The sequence below is a fragment of the Sceloporus undulatus genome, chromosome 3 (genome assembly GCF_019175285.1).
Source record: "Sceloporus undulatus isolate JIND9_A2432 ecotype Alabama chromosome 3, SceUnd_v1.1, whole genome shotgun sequence".
Taxonomy (NCBI): domain Eukaryota; kingdom Metazoa; phylum Chordata; class Lepidosauria; order Squamata; family Phrynosomatidae; genus Sceloporus; species Sceloporus undulatus.
The window spans coordinates 42,438,230-42,460,431 of NC_056524.1; the positions used below are offsets into that span (position 1 = coordinate 42,438,230).

A 22,202-nucleotide genomic window follows, 5' to 3' on the forward strand; every position below is an offset into this window, starting at 1 on the left:
CTAGACAAACCACAAATAAGAAATAATAAAAGGAGGCGGATTCAATTGATTCTGGACATTATCAATCGGGGAAGGCGGAAGAGAAAGGTTTTTGTCGCCTTTTTAAAAGCCTCGAGTGAGGATAATTGGTGAATCTCTTCCGGCAGGTCATTCCAAGTTTTTGGAGCGGTGACAGAGAAGGACCTCCGGGAGGTCACTGCCAGTTTGGTCTTTCTAGATTGTAAAAGGTTTTTCCGGAGGATCGGAGTGTACGGGAAGGATTGTATGGGAGGAGACGTTCCTTCAAATAGACTGGACCAGGCCATGTAGGGCTTTATAGGTGATAACCAACAACTTGTACTGTGCCCAGATGCTAATAGGCAGCCAATGTAATGATTTTAAAATAGGTGTAATATGGTCGAACTTGGATTTTCCGGCGACCAGTCTGGCTGCCATGTTTTGTATCAATTGGAGCTTCTGGACATGGGTAGAGCGCATTGCAGTAATCAAGACGAGAAGTTACTAGAGCATGCTGCTCCAGGTAGGGGCGCAACTGGCGTATCAGCTGAAGCTGATAACAGGCATTCCTGGCTGTCGCATCAATCTGAGAAGATAGTTGAAGCGACGAATCCAGGAGCACCTCCAAGCTGCGAACACAGTCTTTCAGGGGAAGTGTAACCCCATCTAGAACTGGTGAACTTATCTCCATACCCGGATTGGGGTTACCTATCACGAGTACCTTCGTTTTACAGTATTTGGATTCAGCTTAAGTCTATTTTCCCTCATCCAATCCATTACCGACTTCAGGCAGTCATTCAGGGGGGAGATGCCCTCCTTGGTAACTGAAACAGTCCGAGACATAGAGAAATAGATTTGGGTGTCATCAGCGTACTGATAACACCCTGCTCCATGTCTCCGGATTATCTCATCCAGCGGCTTCATGTAAATGTTATACAGCATGAGGGACAGAATGGCGCCCTGAGAGACGCCAGATGTCAGCTCTCTCATAGAGGAGCAACTGTCCCCCAGCATCACCATCTGGAATCTGTCCGAGAGGTAGGAACATAGCCACTGCAGAGCAGAGCCAGAGATTCCCAACTCTCTCAGGTGTTCCAGAATAATTTGTTCATCAGCTACAATCCTAAAAAGGACAGACATTATGCTTACTTACATAATAATGCAAAGCCTATTGACTGTAAGTATAGCAGATTATCAAAGAAACTCCCATGATAACTAGATGTAACTCCACTGTAGTTTGAAAAAAAAACAATATAGATATGCAGGGGTAGCTGTGTTGGTCATTTAGAAAGTTCAAACAAAAACCCTCCAAACAGTGATATCTTTATTGGCCAACTGAAATGCACAATATACTTGTTGCAAGCCTGATGAAGAAGTCAATGGAGGGGAACATGCAAAACATGGAGACTTCTTGAGGAATCCATTGTCCTCTGCCTACAAAGAGGCCTGTGGCTTCACAGGAATGGAGACACACAGGAAGAGGAGTCCTTGTTGATATGCAAATGGACTTGAAATTTCCTGGACTTTGCCCAGCTGCCACATGGCCAGAGGAGGAGGGGCTAGCCTTCTAAAGATACCCTTCCCATACCATATTAACTAAAGACAGAAACAACAAAATGCAGGCATCTTACTAAAATCTCAAATTTTTCTCCTGTCTACTATGTAACATCTTGCCTGATGAAGAAGCCAGTGGAGCTTCAAAAGCTTGCAGCAAGCATATTGTGCATTTCGGTTTGCCAATATAGAGATACTAATATAAAAGAAGTGGCTGAACAATTTCAGAACACCTTGCCTGTGTATAATCAAATACTGATGTTATTTCTCATTCTCACGTTGTCTAGGGAGCTCTAGTGTGGACAGAGAAGACGTCCCTGCTCATTTGGTGAAAGACATCCGCAATTATTTCCAGATCAGCCCTGAATATTTCTCCATGCTTTTGGTTGGAAAAGATGGGAATGTCAAATCCTGGTACCCTTCCCCAATGTGGTCTATGGTGATCGTATATGATTTGATTGACTCTATGCAGCTTCGACGACAGGAAATGGCTATCCAGCAGTCACTTGGCATGCGATGCCCAGAAGATGAATATGCAGGGTATGGCTACCATGGTTATCACCAAGGGTATCAGGAAGGTTACCAAGATGATTATCGTCACCATGAAAGTTATCACCATGGATACCCCTACTGAAATTAGCAATTTAACCTATGACTGTACACGCCTTGGAAATTTTAAACTTCTAGCCACAGAAATCTTTTCACGGCCATTGAACAGGTTCCTTGCATTCAGGCACAAAAATACATAAATATTGGACTCTGACCTTCTCTATGAAACACATATCCATGAAGTGAAATAGGTCAAATTAATATCACTGATGCCTTATGGAATAAAGACTCCTTCATATTTTAGAGCCATTTTAATGTGAGGGTATTATCAGGTGCTATGTATGTATAAATACCCTCTTTCCCTATTCCGATGATGAACATTGTACTGTAGGCAGGATATAAACTGTACAGTAGACATTAATACTTATATAAGCTTTTTCCGTTCACTTGAAGGGGAAAAGTATTTATTGGAAAGTAGTGATTTGTATTTTTTTTTCTTGAAGAAATGGAATGGATTGTATAAGAAAATGTAACCCTTAAAAGATAAGCTTTTGAGAAAGAAATACAAAAGAAGTCCTTTAGAAAACTGAGTGCTAAAGGATTTTTAAAAAATGCTTTGACTAAAAGGACTTTGTTTATAAAACTCCACAGAGTAATAGTTTTACCAACAAATTACCAAGATGGTAAGATCACTAAAACAATACTGTGAAATATTAAGTGAAAACTGAGCAGCTGTTTTAGCAGTTTCATTTTTCAGATACTGTTTTTCTCCATTGTAGGCAGGAAGACAATCAAGTCAAGGAAAGGATATATATATTTTGAAGACAGCATACATGGAGCTGAGAATGCTTCATGAGGAGGCATGATTCCTCCCCAGATCCCTAGTGACTATCCTACTTCCATGTGGAAAGCTTTTATAGAACTCTATGGGAGCTGAGAAACAAAGAGGAACAAGAAACAAAACGAAGAGGAGCAGATTAGTGAGAGAACAAGGAAACTTTAAACAGGACTGGGCAACTACATAGGGAATAGGGCCCATTTTTTCCCCCTCTCTCTCACATACACATTAACATTCTGTTATGCTGCACCAGAATCAATATCATGCCACTTCAGGTCACTGTTTTTAGCCAGTTTTCAGCAGAAAAAGCATATTTGTGGGGAAGTGTTTTGGTGGAGGGGCAGGAAAGCCAAACCACCACATTTGCAGATAGTTTTCTTGCATTTTGGACAAGTTTGGGGTGAAAAATCGCATGAACACTGGCCCATTTTTAATAAATTAGAGATTCACAGGGACAAAAGTGGGATTCAGGGGCAGCCTGTGGCTGTACTTTCTTTACCCAAGGCTTTAAGCTTCATCTCAGCTATACTATGAGGTCCATCTCTTCTACCCCAAGGAAGCAGCATCCCTATATATTGGCACATCCCCCCCCACAAAGGACTGCTGTGTCAGCTCATCACTTATTTGAATTAGTATTTCTTTTGCAAGATGAAAAAAGACCTACAATACGTGTGGCAGAGGCAATACTTTCTATGCAGAAATTCTCAGGTTTGTTCAGTGATCATGGCTCCTCCCCTGCTAGGTTCGTTCAGTGGCTTATTGGTTTCCCTAAAAAAAAACAACCCACATCAAAATTGCACAACAACAAAGAAGCAATAGAAAGCAACTACCTATATGAATGGACACTACTGGTTTAGATGAAAAAATTTCTAATCTGCTATAAGACAACTTTCTATAATTATGTATCAAGACTATTTCAAAGATCAACTTAACCCTCTCAATATGTTGGGGCCAGCTGGTTAATTTGCCTGTATAATGGCTTAACATCTTTCCATCAAATATACACTTTCAACATTCCTGATTCCTGTACATGTGAGAAAAGCTTTTTTGAATTTCTGCTCTTGTAGGCAAGAAGCCATTCTGCCAGTCCCATCCAGTAAAATGTCCCATGTGAATTTATAAACTGCAAAGTAAGGAAATAATTATCAAATGTCTTCTAATTCAGTGCTTGATATAGGGGACCAGGAATTACTTTTCCTCCCCAAGGTACCAGAGGCCAGTACCTTAGTTGGGCACACTGGCTACAATTGTTTCTTTCCTGGAAAATCTCCAAGACTCAGCTGCTGATGACTTCTGGACTAGCACTTTGAGTAATGCTATTCTAACCTATTTTAGGTTCTTAGCTTCTTCTCTAGAAGCCAAGATAACTACACTGAGACTATTGTACTTTAGCCACATCATGAGAAGACATGACTCACTACTTCTTTATTAATTGACTCTCAATGGCAAACTCCCTCTGAAGCAACTTGCCAAGAAAACCCGATAGGCAAATGCCTTAGGGTTACCGTAACTCGGAAATGACTTGAAAGCACACAAGAAAAGACAATAATGCTTGGCAATATAGAAGGCAGTAGGAGAAGAGGAAGACCACATTCCCAATGGATAGACTCTGGCAAGGAAGCCACAGCCCTGAGATTGCAAGACCTGAACAGTGCAATTGATGATATGGTGACTTGTGGGAGGTCTCTCATTCATGGGATCGCCATAAATTGAAGTCAACTTGACAGTTGTTAACAATTCTAATCTATTTTTGATTACATGGGTGCTTTTACTGAAACTGGGTGAAGTGCCTGTCATGATAAGCATTTCCACTTACCTGGGACCTATGAACCAGCAGCTTCAAGGTAGGAAGTGGAGATTGCAGATGACTGTTGCGTGTGTAAAAATACAGAATAGCCTATACAACTTTTTTTGAATTCAGAAACCCAAAGCAACCTTCACCATCTACTCCCATTACTATTTTAACTCAAGCCCATCCATTTAGTTATTGCATCCTGTAATGCACAGATGAAGGAACTCTAAAACATCACAGTTTAACAGGAAAAAATATTTTCCAACCTCAATAAGCCACCAGTGAAGTACCAGATTCAAACTCTGCATACAGCATCTATTGTAACTTGCCAAAAAAGAATGCAAACCACTTTGTTTTTACAACTGAGAAGTGGGGATCTTAATTTTTTTTTATTGGTTTTCATGCACAATTCACAAGTAGGGTGGTAGTCTATATGGTTTCAAATCACCTCTATAGTTATTTAATGTTAACTTGCAAAAAGTGCTAGGCAGATTTATGCACACAACATTTTATAGGAGGAAATTCTCTGAGAATGTCTCACTATAAAATCTTCCTGTTTTTTTACTTCTTAACTGAATGGAAACATCATGCTAGTGAGGACAGCTGTAATACTGGCCAAAGTGAAGCGACTAAAGCAATTAAAAAACATTACATGTAGTGGAAAGCACTAAAAGTCTACCATGCTACTACACTCCTACTTCTGACATTGAGTTTTTACTACTAGCTATTTCCTTAGCAAAACAAGGTATACTGTTATAATGAAATAAGCAGCTGGAATCTTCATTTGCAGGTAATTTCTTTTTGCATTCCAGATGAGACAACCAAAGCACAGTTTTTTCTATTATACGGCTAAACGTCATTATATACAAAGAACCATTTCCTAAATGTATCTGCTAGTAAATGTGAATGCAAGAGGGCACATTCAAGGTAGAGAAAGACGTGCTTTACCTTTCACTTAACTAAGTGCCCCCCAAGATCCCCCCCCCCCGCAGTAACCTAGCTACTTCCAGACTTGGATGGGTGGGAAGAGGAGTAATTTTAAAAAATATCATAAAAGGCAACAGTTATGAAGACATTTGTAGCAAAGAATTAGGAGGGATACTACTATTCTCTCCCACTTGACAACTTCCCCTATATATGCCTCTCTTTATTAGGGGGAAATAAATGTTTGTCTTGTATTGTGTGCACTTTCTTTTAATTAACAAGCTAAAATTGTGATGTAAAGCAAATACAAGCAAGTTAGTACAATGCAAAATCTTAAAATACATTAACTTTCTTTAGGGCATATCCTGGTCTGAACAAAGTAGAAACAGTGGCACACATATTTGAAGATATTACAGATTTTATGATTCTTTTGCCCCAGGAGATTTCAGTGTATCTAAAGTACTAAAAATATGACTAAGACAGAGTTGGTATCCACCTCGCATAACCTTCAAGACAATGTGCTATGTCCCACAAGATACCAGTCCAATTCATATATTGTCACTGACCACATATAAACCTGCATTTGAGGAAGTAGATCGAATCTACGAAAGTTCATGCAACAACTTTTCCACAGTTAAGTATCACAGGTGCTGCAAGATCCCTTTGCATACTGATACTGCAGACTAACACAACTATGTCTTTGAACATGTAAAGCTATCTGTGTCACTAACAATCTGCCTGTTGGATTTCTCCTTTATTGTAGCTTTGGAAAGTGGATATTAAACAGACCCTACTTCAAGCATCTTCTAGTCCTGTCTACAACCTCACATATATAAAAAAATAATCACAAAACTAATTCATTTTTCCCCACAGATGGTAGTTTATTTGATTCTGTGGCATACTAGTCTGCAAAGTAAGAAAAATTCATACAGAACAAAAAAGTATCCCATATTGATTTAATCTCAGGCACAGGTAGTGGGATCTGATAGAGTTCCTCAGCAAATGCATTACAGTATATATTTTTAAGAAACTGGTAAAAGTTCAGATTCTGTTACAGCAAACATTACATTTATTCAATAATCATCAGGCTATGTTTTTTAAAAACACACAGTAAAGCAAAATTAAGTCCAATGTCAATATAAATAAAAACACATTCAAAGTTAATCTTATGCCAGAAATAAATTCTTATTTCTGACAGAATTTTTGAAGAAACAATTAGGTAAAAAGTTTTATTTATGTATTGTAATTTTTAGTCTGCACTTTATATTCTGTCATTGCAATTTCTATCTGTACACCGCTTTGATCACTGCGGAAAAGCGGTTTATAAATAAAACTTATTATTAAAAGTAGGGTCAAATGGATGCTCCATTCAGGTGTGTTGTAGAACAATCAGAACTAGCCAATAAAACTGGACTTTTCTCCCAACACTTAAGACAGATATGTGTTATCTGTGCAATTAGAAGCAGCACCTTGAATTGTTAGAATAGTACTGGAGTGTTTATGTTAATATTTTTCAAGCATGCTACTTCACAAGACTTCTGCAAGATAGATAACATTTCTGCCTTGACCTCTTGAACAAATGTGGATTTAGCTACTCAATTGCTTATAGCTTTAGCCAGACTCCCTATTTCCATTATACACTTCCTTGCCTTCAAAACTGATGGAAGTTCACTTATAAAACATTATGTTCGCTAATCATATATACCAAAACAGCTGCATGCATTATTACAAATTTTAGAATATGTTACTACAACTGTTTTTGTCATTTTTCCTACCTGGTCTATTTTGTCTCCTTTGCTGTATTTTTACACACTTGGAATCAAGAGTTTGGCACATTGTTATTATTTTGGATTTAAAAATTATTCAGCCAGCATGGACACTAAGCATGTGTTCTGAGCTATGTGAGGAACTGTACACCAAAAATAAATAAATAAATAAATATGCCAAGCTCTGGTTGCAACACATACACAGATGGATGTACCACTTGCATCAAAGATATTAAGAACATACTCAGAGGATAAAAGTCAGATTTGTGTATCAATAAAGTCAATAGTACTGATAAAGCCAATACCAAATTTGAAGGCACTCCAGGTTGCCATTTCAAGTGGCAAACTAAAGGGACAACATGCTTTGCAAATGCCTCTCCAAATGCAGAATTCCTAGGGAAGATGATACTGTATTTCTTTAATGAGCTACTGGCATTTTTAATGTAACCTGTATCAGAAACTCTTTCTAGATGAGGTGTGGACTGTGCTACTTCCAATGTCTACAGTATATCCTGAGAAAAGTATATGACTCTACTTCGCTTTTACGTATGGATTATAATTTCTGACTACCTTGCCATGTCTAATTTGCTCAGGGTAAGCCACAATTCTTTTGGAAAACACAGTTTGACACCATTTTGACTGAAGCACCTTTCTGTGTGAACAGCAAAGTTTGTAAAATATTATGCATTGCATGGTATTCAGCAAGGCCAATCTTGTTGCTGTGTTTTTCAGCACAGGACAGTTGGGGAGGTTTGTGTTTAACAACATTAATGTCTATATACCAATAATGACTTTAGAATCCCAGCTGTACTGAGATAGGAAAGGTACTCTTGAACGAACTGTTGTACACTTTAAATTATTTTAGTGGAAGAATACTAGATTGCCAAATGATGGCTTTTGTGCTTAAGTATATGGAGAAACAATAATGCATTGTAAAACCCAGAACTTTACAGTCCTTTCAGCTTATTCAATGAGCAATGTGTATGGTGTTGGCTATTGTATAGCAACCATATCCATAACCAGGGGCTACTTCAAATGTTACATTTCTATGCTGCGGCTATTAAACAAGTGGCATACACATCAAAATACACAATTGTGCATGTGAGGAGTGCACATTTTTAATTGAGCAAATCATAGAGGTATTAACCAACAAAAGCCATAGACTGCAATAGCTTCCATCAGCATTTACACATAGTGGCAAAGACAAGTTTAGTAATGCTTAATAGGCAAAACACTCCTGATATGTGATGAAATGTAATCACTTCATCCTTGTATCTTTATGGCATACAAAAGTTCAAATACAGTTTGAGAAATGTACTTTTGGAATGTTAGAAGAGGGTACCTTGATGGCCCCATCTATCTATTTGCTCCTTAGGTATCTTGTTCAGCCCCAACACCAAAGTTGTAAAAGAGTCAGCAGTCTTATAAGGGTGCCAAAGAGTCAATAGTCTTAATGTATGTAGTTGAAACTGTTATTTCTCTGTATCCAAAGCCTTCTGGACTCTATTCTGTAGTGGTCATTTTACTGTAGCAGAAAATCTTGATTTTAATGGGACTCATTCCATAAAAACACCCCCTCCCAGACCAGGCCAAAGACATAACACAGGGAAAAGGTACTGATGGAAAGTTCACAAGCAGGATATGATGGTGATTGCTCTCTCCCATTGTCACTTCACAGCATAAAAATACTTCCCAGCATTTAGTGATGCGCTGTCTTTGATCATGGAGGCAGTATGTGCTAGTATCATGACCAGTAGCCAGTGATAACCGTATCATCCATTATTCTTCATCTTCCATTAATTTATCCTCCATTAACACAGAGATGTTTACTGTCTAGCACAGCTTGATGAAAAACAAGTAAAATCCCAACTTAGCAAGAAAATAAGACAGAAGTCTGTTCTACTTGTCCATCAAATTTCCCTGTCTTCACATTTCAAATTGCAAAATTTGACAGGAGGTGCACCTGGACTTCAAGAATCCAAACCTTCCTATAAGGCCTCTTCCTCCGAATCGTGATCACTGTCCGGCTTGTTAAGTCTCTCAAGTTCTTCTCCATCCTACAGAAAATAAGAGGGGATGATAGTGAAAAGGTGGCATTTATCTAGATTTGTTTAAATAAATAAAAAAAAACCTATTTAATTTATAATATAGTAGAAATTTTATCCAGCATGCCCAAGTTGGTGTTGATTTCTTTTATGATTTCAATAAATCAAAGGTATGGCTAGTACCTACTACTCTTTTTCCATGATACTGGAGATGAACCACACCCATCATTACTAACTTAAGCTCAATGGATTTATCATTCTCGTGCATTTTACAGCGGTCGAAGTTGGGGCCAAGTTGGCCTCCATCATCGCATGTGGAGTGAACTACAAAATTTATCATTATACAGTACTGTGTGAAATTATACTCCTTTTATTTTTCCTGAATAGCTCACCATTTAGCTTCAGTAGTTGACTCCAGGTTCCAGTGTTATGAGAGGAGAAAAACGTCTCCTTACATATTTTGTCCACATCATCTAGACTTATGACTTGATAGTCCATGAAAAGATTCACTATGGAAAATCCAGGACTTCAAAATGGTGTTCTTTTGGACTTTTGGTTCTTCTGCAAATCCTTGAAGCCCCGTCATAGTAATGCTGACTTGGGAATTCTGTGAGTTATTAAAAAGTAATACTGTATATACTCTTGTATAAGTCTAGAAATTTAGGTCAAAAATTGGCCCAAAAAACCTGAGATGACTTATCCACGAGTCAATGTAAGTACTGTATCTTAACTCTTATTTAAAAGAAGGAAACATCCCCTGGTGATAAGCAAGAGTATAATCTGTCCCGGAAGCACTTACTCTCTATATTCTCTCATCCATCCAGCCTTAAGACTATGCACATAGAGTTATATCTGCTAGAATTTTGTAAGTTCTTTGACATTGTTTTACTTAGCTTCATCCTTGCTATATGTCCCTAAATTTTTCCCTTGACTTATCCATGGGTCAAAGCAAAATCCTTAATTTTGGACTGAAAACCTGCCCTTGCGTTATACATGAGGTTGACATATAGTCGAGTATATATGGTACTTCCAAGTTCTAGCAATCTTATTTCACCAAAACAACTTTTGGAGAAATGCACCTGTGAACTGAACCCAACAGAAATCTAACTGGAATGAGTGCACAAATGTTACTCAAAGAGCAGCTTTTCTTGTCAGCACTGCCCCCTGGTGTCCAACGTTTCCAATCTGGCATACCATTAAGCATACCTTTGTTGTTGTTGTGTGCCTTCAAGTCGTTTCTGATTTATGTCAACCAAGGGGTGAATCTATCATGGGGTTTTCTTGGCAAGTTTCTTGAGAAAGGGTTTTCCATTGTTTAAGCTCACCTAACCCCAGTTGAATCAACAGACTCAATTCAACATTACCCTGTACAGTGGATTGTGGATTTATCTCAAGAGTGCTTTTTGTCTTTTCCCCCCAGCTCTACAGAATACATGATTTTAAAGTGTACACTGCAGTTATGACACAAGGCTAACAGTTTTGAGTGCTGCAAAGCTGCAGTTGAAAAATATTACAATAAAACCAAGACATCTAAAGTGCAATGGTTTGTACCAGAAGTGGGCAAGCTGTGGCCCTGGTGGCCTTCAAGGCTGTTTTTGAACCCCAACCTTGCCCAGATTCCTGTGGACTTCCTTTGTGGGCACAGAGAAAAAGATTCCTCTGGAAGTTTCCATAACAGCAACTAACCTTTTAAATAGGTCACAAGTCTCTCACCCCAGTGCTGTTTTACATTTTAAAATATCGATTTTTCAGCCATTTATAGCTTTGAAGTCTTTTCCTTTCAGGGTTTTTTTTAAAGGTATGGCCCCTAGAGAGTCCCAGGGCTGAAAATTGGCTCCTGGATCTATTGAAGTTGCCCATCCGGGGTTTAAAGCATCTTAGGCCAAATTATCAGAACAAAAAAACTGAGCTCCTTAAATTCACTATGATCAGCAAAGACAGTTCAGTTCATTAAAGAAACCTACAAGACTGGATCAAATGATCATATGGGATTTAACATCTTCTCTCTGCTGATAAAGGTAGTAACTCTTTGAGACAACACCACATTATGTAGAACTGGAACTATAGGTTGACTACTAAAGAACACAATAGAGGCACGGGCAATGGAAAAGAGGTACAGTGGTGAAGTTGACAAGGTAAGGCCAAAGTTCCAAACTTTTGCACAGGGGAAGAACTGGATCTCTCATTTCAGTGTTTTGAACTAACTATATTGTTGTCCTTTCTGAACAGGTACACCTCCAGGGAGAGTGCAGGGAAAATAAAGAACACAAATGGCTCACAGGCTGTTGGCTCCCTTCTCCTATAATGCTACAGCAACAGCTGCTGACTTAAGTGTTGTTGTACCAGTGCTCCATCAGAAAAACTGGCCTATGCTGTGACATCCCAGATGTTTAAAACACAGGTACTTCTTCCAAAGCAGGGAGAGAGAGAAAATGAAGCTATAGTTTTTTGTGGGTTTTTCAGGCTATGTGGCCATATTCTAGAAGAGTTTATTCCTGACATTTCACCAGCATCTGTGACTGGCATCTTCAGAGAATGCTGGCATGGAAGAGAGTTGGGTATATACTGTGTGACCCTGGATAAGGAGGAGTGATTTCCATGTTAATCTGTGTATAGTGAAGAAAATGAAGCATTTGTGGTGCTTTGTTCCACAGCCTAACAGGTACCACAGCAGCATCCTCTACTGCCAGTTTTCAGAAACAAATTTACTACAGTGAGGAGACTGGGGAAAAGCATTGTAGAATTGGTTCATGACCACACATAAATAGTAGGAAGGCACTAGTTAAACCATGAAAGCAAAAGCTGTTCATGTAATAGGGTCCTGGAGGAAAACTTTCCAAAGCCTTACCCCACTGGAGCGCTCCCATGCACCTCCACTGAGTTTGCTCCTCTCCCATTGAGCTGTATATTCCACAGATCGAGGGCTGCTGGAATGGTAGATAAATATGGACAAAAGTACTACAGGAGCCTCCAGGAAGAACTCAAGAGAAGGTTTAAAATCAAAAACAAAGACAGACACTGTAGTGATGATGACAGTGGTAACTTGGGCGGTCAGAACATGAAACATGTTGTCCCGGAATTTCAAAATGAAAGCCACCGACAGCCCCAAAAAGGCAGTGACAAAAATAAGGGCCACAGAGAAGGCATTGTGGCCATAGAAGAAGCCACAGTATTCTATGCGGCGCCTGTTTTCAGGACGCAGGCTCAGCATCAGGCCATTAAACATAGCTCCAAAGAGGTATAGCTTGGTGTTTTGTACAAAAATGTTTTCGCTGAACTGACCTCCTTCTTTCAATATTTTTTCATTGTAGATATTGGCCATGGCAGAGATGAAGCACTGTACTAGTATCAGCAAATGTCCCAGGCCAAGTCGAACTGTTCTTGAAGTGCCTGTGGCAGCGGTGACATTCCAGCTGAAACTGGGGAAAGACCACCTTGTTGTACAGTTCTCACTTCCCCAGCACTCTTCCTCCGGCCTGGTATACTGCAAGCAGCTGTTTGAGTGGCTGAAAAAGATGTCATGGTGAAAACCATGCACAGCCAAACTATTTTTGTCACTTCCTGTCCCTGTAGTCAGGGCTACAATAGACAGGAACAAAATCAGCAGAGATGCCCACTGTACCCAGGAGACTTGCCGCCTGTGTGTAGAGAAGACAGACTCGTTCAGCATACATAGACAAATATGAAACAATCCTGATAAATCAATCCCAAAGAGAACAAGTGAAGGCTAGAAATATAATGCCCATCTTTTTCTTTTCTGTTCGTTTTGCAAAGGCAGAAGTGTTAGCATGTTCCAGCAATACACCAGGCAACAAATTACCTAGTGCTAAAATTAACACACTGGGTAACCTTGGGCAAGTCACAATCTCTCGGCCTCAAAGAATGGCAATACGTAGCAATGGCAAACTCCCTCTGACGAAACTTGCCAAGAAAATCCCATGATAGGTTCGCCATAAATCAGAAATGACTTGAAGGCACACAACAACAAGATCTATAAATCCCAAAACAGAGAACTAAAGGGGTGCTATAGTAAAAACCTTGAGCAACAATCTCCAGTTTAGAACAACCTGATATCACAATTCAAACTATGTTCTGGCTTTTTTTAAAAAATGTACAAACTATATAATGGTTTTAATAAGAATGGGCTGCACTTATTCAAATCTACATATGCCTTGGCTAAAATATCATGATAGATCCAAGGGCTTTTTTGCACACCCTCTCAAAAAGTGCACTGCTGAATTTCAGTGTCAACCAGGAAAACCTTACAGTGTGTTCCACCAGGAGAGGGGGCAAAACTGGCCCTTGGACTGGCTGGTGACAACTGATGATTGCTGGTGGAGTTGGACTGATGTTTGTTTTTTGAACCCTGTTTTAATAATTGTACTGTACAATTATTATTTTATTATCATTTTATTTATTATATTTTATATTGGTCAATGACCGAATAAAGAACTTACTACTAATGGGCCCTTGGACCAATCAAGGCTCCCAACTCTGCTTTATGGGGACAGTCTTATCTCCTAGACCTAGAAGGTTATCGCATCAGTGCCTGAAACGTTTCTATTCTGTTCCCAAAACGTTTCAAGATGTAACGTTATGGGAACGGATATTATCGCATTCGAAAATGTAAAGCGTTCCGAGAACGTAACGGGAACACAACTTACCGCATTTGTCCTTATAGGAAGCGTGATAAGTATGAGAACGTTTCAATATTTGCACATGCGTATTTGTAACAGTGTATTCTTGTTCATGAGTACCACATACACAGAACAAAAGGCTTTTACAAGGAGATATTTGTGCAAACACAACCTAATCTTTTTATATACAAGATACATATAGACACACACACATGTATACACACATATAGTCCGCAATCTATATATACATATATATATATTGAGCTTCCGAGCTCAATACAAGGTGTTGGTGTTGACCTATAAAGCCCTAAATGGCTTGGGTCCAGGGTACTTGGAGGACCGCCTCTCCCCATACAGTCCGCCCCGCACACTCAGAACATCTGGGGCCAACCTGTTGGAGGTCCCTAAGTCTCGCTTTGTAACGACCTCACAGAGGGCCTTTACTATCTTTGCCCCCACTTTGTGGAACAAGCTTCCTGCACAGCTTCGTTCCTCTGCATCGTTACTTTCTTTTAAAAAAGATCTAAAAACTCACTTATTTCAGCTGGCATTCCCACCTTAGTAATTTGTTTTTTGCCCCAACTATCTTAAAGTTGTTGTTCTATTCTTGCCCTGATATTTTGATTGTTTGTTTCCCGTCCCTACTCCTCTATCGATGTTTTAATTTTTATATGTAATATTTTAACTTGTAATTTATTGTCTTTTACCTGTAAGCCGCCTTGATCACATTGTGGAAAGGCGGGGTATAAATAAAGATTATTATATATATATATATATATATATATATATATATGTATATATTGTGTATAATATATTTATATTATATATAATATATATTTTGTATATATTACATATTTAAAATATGTATATTGTATATATATTGTATGTATACTTTTAGACACACACACACACACACACACACACATATATATATAAATGTTATACATATACATAAACATAGGGTTGCCATCCCTGGGGACCTCAAAACTGGGAAAATGTAGGACAATGTTTTAAAATGTAGCACTTTTAAAAAAAAATTCCTGGCCAGGAAATTTTAAAAAGAAGGTCCTACATTTTTAAACCTTGTCCAGGGCCAGGCTAGAGCTGGGGAGACAGCCTCTCTCAAGTCCCTGCCAGGCTTTGGAGGACTCTGCAATCGAGGAGCCCCATCCAGAGCCAGGCTGGAGCTGGGGAGACAGCCTCTCTCAAGCTCCAGCTAGGCGCTGGAGGACTCTGCAGACGAGGAGCCCCAGCCAGGGCCAGGCTAGAGCTTGGGAGACAGCCTCTCTCAAGCTCCAGCCAGGCTTTGGAGGACTCTGCAGACAAGGAGCCCCAGCCAGGGCCAGGCTGGAGCTGGGGAGACAGCCTCTCTCAAGCTCCAGCCAGGCTTTGGAGGACTCTGCAGTCGAGGAGCCCCAGCCAGGGCCAGGCTAGAGCTTGGGAGACAGCCTCTCTCAAGCTCCAGCCAGGCTTTGGAGGACTCTGCAATCGAGGAGCCCCATCCATAGCCAGGCTAGAGCTGGGGAGACAGCCTCTCTCAAGCGCCAGCCAGGCTTTGGAGGACTCTGCAGACGAGGAGCCCCATCCATAGCCAGGCTAGAGCTTGGGAAACAGAATGCAGGGAGGGAAGTCCTTTCAGCCAATCACAACAAGGCAGAACATGGGAACAGAAGTAAGAACGGATTACATTACCGCTCTGACATTTCTTGGACCGTTTTAAAAACGTTTCCACAAGCTTGGATCACTTTCTTATCCGTTCCCTCCGAGGAACACATATGGAACACTTTGAGGGGTATGTAGAACCCGATGGGAACAAAAACGTGCGGTAAAGTTGAAAGTGTTCTGTTCCAATCGGGTTCCAAAAATGTTCTCGGAACGCGATGCGATAAACTCCCTAGATTTGCAAGCCAGGTAAGTGAAATCCAGAAAAAAGAAAATAAGAAAATATAAGCAAAAAAATGTTGCAGAAAACAGCCTATGTGCTGGAGGGATTAGCTGCTCCTGGCTACAAACTAATTTGTGATATTGGTGGCAGAATTAGTACCTCTTGAAGTCGGCTCAGGTTTAAGTTCTAGATGTTTTTTGGACTTGCCATTTAGTTTTAATACCTTAAGACTCTGGATTAAAATTGCTTTAACAAAAACTAGACAAAATTGAATATCAACAAAGGAAACAACAAAATGCCAGATGGAAACATACTTCTATAGCTACTCACTTCAGCACAATTCTGAACAGGAGAGCCGTTGTTATGATGACAAAATTTGAGAACAATACAGCCATGGCCTAGTAAAAAAGAAGGCAAGGAATCAAATTATATGCCAAATGCAGCTTAATAATAGAATATCCACCAACTGACAATCCTTTTTTAAAAAAAAACTAACCATCAAGAAGACTAGTACTACACCTAGCAGTATAACAGTCTGCTACTGTCCCTACTAAAAATAAACCTAGCATGAGCAAACTGTTTCAGCCTGCCTCCAGCTTCCAGCACATTGCTGGACAATATCTATAATGAACATACAGTAAAATTCCCTTAGCATTAACTGTCATCTATTTGTCTTATATACCAAAGAAATCATCTTGGGTTTATAGTCTAGAGAAAATCTAAAGGCGCTCCCTTGGTCATGTCACATCCCTGATGTTAAGTCCACTGCAGCTCAGAGCAGAGCTTTTAGTGTTGTGATAGTCTTTGTGTGGAGTATTGTTCCCTCTGAAATTTGACATGCTCCAGCCATTTTTGGACAAATGCTGAAAGTTTACCTATTTCTGCAGACATTCTCTGGGTAGTCAAACATAATCTACTTCACAGACACCAGAAATACTGTATTGTAGTTTTGTGTATTGTGCATATTTTACTTTTTGTTAATATTTGTACATCGTGTTGAATTCATCAGATCAAAGAGATTTATAAACATTTTTAAATAAAGAAACTTAAGTTTCACTTGAAAAACAACCAAAATGTATTTTGCTGTGCTCATCTCTTAGCTGATACTGCAGATCTGGCAAAGTCTCCTTAAAAATCCAGTTCAATCATTGGGACATTGCAATTTCAGGCAGACAGGTGGCCACGACAACAACAACAACAACAAAGCTGAGAAAGAAAGCCTGTCTGCAATCTCCTGACTTTACCTCAGTTTGGCAGAGGCTACTTACAGGCATTAGACAAATTATCTCTTTATTACAATTTTCAGGACAGACATCACTCCTTCATTTTTGAAGTGTTACTTACTGGTGCGAGGTAGGACAATACATAGAAGACAATCAGGTTATCCAGAAAATAAAGGAAGGCAGGAATTGACCACTTAATGTAGCTATACAACTGTCTCCAGGAGCTGCAGCCAAATCCACCATGAGAATATCCTCCTAGAAAGGGAATAAATTAAGGAGAAGCGGGGAAAATGCTTTAGTGCATTTAGTAACTAATATATAAATTTACTTAATCTCTACTATCACCGTTAGTAGTTTCTGTGAAATACAAAGCATCACAATTTCCAGTAATCAGAAAATTTGGGAAAATATGTAACCTCAAATATTGAACACTACCATGCTTTCCTCAAAGGATATTTCAAGTGAATGGATGAAGCTATGATTTCTGAAAACCCATCTCCGTAGTTCCTTGTTAGGGAACACAAGCAAGAAGATCTAGGACACTCATGTCCTGCTTGTGTATTTCTTGTTGGGATAATAGTTGGTTACGGTTCATAGATGGGTCTTTGGTCTAATCCAGCACATCTGATCTTATTTCTTAACTTTACAAAGCAGATTTGTACATTCAGATATCTAATGAAAGTCCTCCCACCTGAAAAACTGGAGGTTGCCAAAGGCTGATTTCCAAGTACAGAACCTTCACACTAAGCACAGGATTTTTTTCAAACAAAAAGTTCAGCAAGTGAAAATTAAATGGTAAAGTCATAATATAAACATTTGGCAAAGAGTAAACTGGGTCTCTCAGACAAGGATGAATTAAATACATTCATGGATGAATACTTCAGCAGCTATATGGAATCTGTAAGCTCACAGGCAGCATGGTACCAGTTCTTGGAAAGGCAACATGGAAGAAGGCTACTGAAGGCCTCCTGTAGGCATCTCAGAGGCGTCTGTTTGGCCACTAAGGGAAACTAGACTAGATGAACTGTAGTCTAACCCTGCAGGGCCTCTTCTCATGTTTATGCCCACTGAACAACCAGTATTGGCTGCTAACCATGGGAACCAAGGGGGGGAAGATATTAATATGTATTACCTGTGAAATTTTATTTATGTGCAATAAAAAGTATGCCATCTTCGTTAAAGCTTAAGGTTCAAGTGCTGCACACTTATCTTGATAAGCATGTCAAGCAATTAAAATTTTTAGTATATGCTTGACAAATGAAAGGGCCAGCAAGATGAATACTAATTGGTATGTTTGCTTGAATCAAGAATGTTCTCAAACTTTAATGCTTTATTTAAAAACATTGCTTATAACTAATTAATTCCAACTTTTTAGAGTCTACAGAAATGTCATGCATATGGTTGAATGAAAGGCTGATAGGTGAAATTAGTGTGTTAGAGGCATGTGACTGCGCATACATTCTTGCGCAGTCTCATAAACCACCACACATTTGTTAAAACACATATAAAAGATAAAGAGAATGAAGAGAATAGGAAGAATTACTTTATATTCATATACTGGACTTCTTCATACTATACAGACTTTTTAAGGCAGAAACAGACATTTTAATACTGCTGCTGCAGTTTTCAAAGCAACGACCCTGTATCAACATAGACACTTTATATTGTTAGTAAAGAACAAGGCCAGATTAATATATGTATACATTCCCTAAATTGCACTGACATACACCCAGCAATTGCAGAAGCCATGCACCCTGCTAAATACCATGTAAGTATCTAACTGTAAAAGCTTACCTTTCCTAGTTACCCAAAGTGCCATAATCAGACAGAGAACCAATTTAACCAGTTCTGAACACACATTTACAGTTGCAGGAAGGTAATCATATTTATTATCTGAAGAAAAACAGAGTAAATTAGTGTCATTACAAATACTACTCTAGAAATATTACTTTGCATGAATGCCAAAGCTGCAACAGTTGTTGTTGTTATTATTATTATTATTATTATTAAACTTTATTTCTAAAGCGCTGTAATTATACACAGTGCTGTACAAAGTCAGTAAAATTAAGGAATATATAAAAGTCTGTCCGAGGCGTACACTCTAAAAGTAATAACAATTAGATAGAGGAATAGATTAAAATTACAATGTAGGAAAGAAAAGACAAATTAAAAAACATCAGATATAAAAGCAAATCACATCAAACATTACCAGACAGCCAGATGACAATCACAAATTCCCTGAGAACGCTTCAACAGTTCAATATAAACACAATTATGAAATAAATTAAATACTTTGACATAGTTCAGGGCTAGTGGAAAGTCAAAATAAAAATATATATTTTCAATAATGCCAAAGGCAGATCAGCACTGAGGGCCAGACATACTGCAGAGGAGAGGACAAAAAAGGCCTCTCTCTGTATCCATAGGCTTCCCCTAAAGATTACAGTGGATTAGTAGACTGGTATAGGGGATGGCATTCCTTGCTAACCTGTTCTAGTGCTATATAAGCCTCTGAACACTAATACACCTTGGTTCAATAGCAAATTAGCCATCACTGTAAATCTTTTAGCGTAAATATCGTATGTACAGTTGGCCCTCTATATCAAAGGATTAGACTATCCATGGTTTGAAAATATTTTACAAGTTCCAAAAAGCAAACCTTGATTTTGCTATTTTATATAAGGGACACCATTTTACTATGTCACTGTGTATATAATGGGACTTGAGTATTCACAGATTTTGCTATTTAGGCGGAGTCTTGGAACCAAATCCCAGGAGATGCTAATATTAATGGCCCAATGTATATGCTAAGTGTATGTACATGGTAATAGAGTCCCATTATTAAACTAGTCACGTACTACCACTAATTGTACCTTCTGAACCAGCCTCAGTATTACGATGTCACAGTAGGTACCCCAGCTAATAGGGAGAAAAGATCACATACCGCCTACAAGCCCTGTGTTACTCACACTGAGGAAAGAACCAAGATTAACACATAACCTTGTGACATTAGGACTACACAGTCTGATGCTATAATCTCATATCATACATTCAGAGAGCATCTGAAGGCCACATTTGCATGCTGACAAATGCATACCTTCATTAGCAGAGTATTTCATCAGAAGGATACGACTTGACCCCAAGGCAATAAAGGTGCCTCCTAAGAGGAATGTGTATACGGCTGACCTGAACAACCGAGAAGCCTGGCTGCCAGACTTGGACTCCATTCTGTTGCCTCGTTGTCTGTGGCCTTTGAACAGTAAAGCAGAGAACTTATCAGGCAGGTCCTTTCGGAGGAACAACAGCATCCATTTTATTATTTGGATTCAAGCTTCCATGGCTTGAAAATATTCAAAAAAATATGTAAGTTCCAAAAGCAAACCTTGCTTTTGCCATTTTATATAAGGGACACAGCTTCGTTATGCCATTGTATTTAATGCGACTTGAGCATCCATGGATTTTGGTACCCGTAGGAACCAAATACCAGTGGATACAAAGGGCCCAATGCATTTGATTGCTGCAAACTGCTTTCACATATCCAGCTTTCCCTGTTATTTCATCCTCACAAAAGGAAAACACTCCATTCATTACACATATATCATGCTACAGTTAAGTGAACAAGAGACAGGTCAGTACTCCCAATGGACATCTTGAAGGCGAGGCAGCTGCTGACTGAAGTTGGGGCTAAAATAAAATCTGATTTAGGATGATCTTCCCATTTTCAGAGGATATGTGCGGCTGCTTGGCTAAGATGATCAGCATGGTCTGGCTCCATGCTAATCCTCTGGGTCCACCTCTGGGTCCACCACAAACTACCATTCCCAGAATTCCCTAACATGGAGCCATGGCAGCTAAAGCACTCTCAAACTGGATTATTTATGCAGTGTGGATGCAGCCCCAATAGAAAGGGCTTTGCTCTTATTAAATAACCCAAATGAGGAGGCACTGTCTTTATATGAAGGTCTCCTAAGGGCTGGTTTACCTGGCAGCACCTCCTTTCTGCTCTGCAGGCATCACTCTCACCTGCTCCAGCCTTGGCCAGCGCTTCCTTCATCTGCGCATGCGCGGAAGCCTCAGCCACTCAGTCTAGAGAGAAGCAGGCGGCGAGGAAACCGGAAGCGGCGGTGCATCTAGAGATAGGAAAAGAATAGAGCAACCAATATGTGGAAAATGCCCCTAGAGATAGGAAAGTCTAGAGTAGTCAATATGGGAAAGATGGTTCTAGAGATGGTAAAGGTATAGAATAAGCAATATGCAAGAGAATAATTGTTTTTATTAATATTGTGGTCTTAATGTTTGTAATTTTACATTGTTTTTGTATGTGAAGTTTTCACTGTTTAATTTTAACAATTTTTTAAAAAATGAATTTTATTTAAATATAAAACAAATCAACACACCATTTGCAAACAAAATCATTCCCAGAATTCCCTAGCAAGGAGCAAAACAAAACCATTTGCACACAAAGCCATTTTCTTGTTCAGTTACAATCTTCCCTTCAGTCTTATTCTGGGATTCTGGGAGCTGAAGTCCAACATTCCCTTAAAGAGCACAGTTTAGGGACCGGACCACTAACACTCCAAATAAACGCCCCATATAAAAACCCCATAGAGACCCATATAAACACCCCATATAAAAACCCCATATAACACCCCATATATATCCATACAAATATGCCATATAAAAACAGATAAACACCCCATATAAAAATATATATAGCCACCCGACATAAAAACATAAACACTCCATATAAACCCATATATAAACAGCCCATATCAACCTATAACACCCCGTATAAACCCATATATAAACAACCCATATAAAAATACATAAGCAAACACTCTGTATAAACCTATATAAAAACATATATAAACACCCCATATAAAAAGCCATCCCATGATTTTCCCCCCAATCTGTGTGCTCTCTTTAAGGGGATTGTTTTGGACTTCAGCTCCCAGAATCCCACGCCATTGGCCAACGTGGCAGAGGCTTCTG

At 39.1% G+C, this 22,202-nt stretch overlaps 2 protein-coding genes across 5 annotated transcripts in view; one reads left to right on the forward strand and one right to left on the reverse strand.

Moving 5' to 3' along the window:
* Nucleotides 1-2,714, forward strand: part of CCDC80 (coiled-coil domain containing 80) — a 28,025-nt gene extending 25,311 nt beyond the window's left edge. Inside the window, exon 8 of the mRNA XM_042459402.1 lies at nucleotides 1,839-2,714. Within this exon, the coding sequence (XP_042315336.1) occupies nucleotides 1,839-2,185 (347 nt within the window). The 3' untranslated portion in view covers nucleotides 2,186-2,714. The remainder of the gene's footprint in view (nucleotides 1-1,838) is intronic.
* Nucleotides 2,715-6,477: 3,763 nt separating this feature from the next.
* Nucleotides 6,478-22,072, reverse strand: SLC35A5 (solute carrier family 35 member A5). Of its 4 annotated transcripts, none has more exons than XM_042460515.1 (7): nucleotides 21,193-22,072; nucleotides 20,397-20,460; nucleotides 19,005-19,103; nucleotides 17,332-17,465; nucleotides 16,318-16,385; nucleotides 12,314-13,103; nucleotides 6,478-9,477 (listed from the first exon to the last, which is right to left on the reverse strand). In XM_042460515.1, the coding sequence occupies exons 1-7, from the start codon at nucleotides 21,262-21,264 to the stop codon at nucleotides 9,409-9,411; spliced, it is 1,296 nt and encodes a 431-aa protein (XP_042316449.1). In that variant the 5' UTR covers nucleotides 21,265-22,072; the 3' UTR covers nucleotides 6,478-9,408. The 4 variants fall into 4 exon arrangements, with proteins under 4 accessions (XP_042316449.1, XP_042316448.1, XP_042316450.1 ...); XM_042460514.1 differs by having other exon boundaries at nucleotides 20,308-20,460; nucleotides 21,234-22,071; XM_042460516.1 differs by having other exon boundaries at nucleotides 20,308-20,460; nucleotides 21,193-22,068.
* Between the last annotated feature and the right edge of the window lie 130 nt (nucleotides 22,073-22,202).

Bases quoted from the DNA above. Each gene is read 5' to 3' on its own strand.
- SLC35A5 (XM_042460514.1), bottom strand. From the start codon at position 21,264: ATGAAGGAAGCGCTGGCCAAGGCTGGAGCAG. The intron at 17,466-19,004 runs GTAAGCTTTTAC...TTCCCTTTCTAG, and splicing joins ACTTTGGGTAACTAGGAAAG to GAGGATATTCTCATGGTGGA. The intron at 13,104-16,317 runs GTGAGTAGCTAT...CTCTACACACAG, and splicing joins CTGTTCAGAATTGTGCTGAA to GCGGCAAGTCTCCTGGGTAC.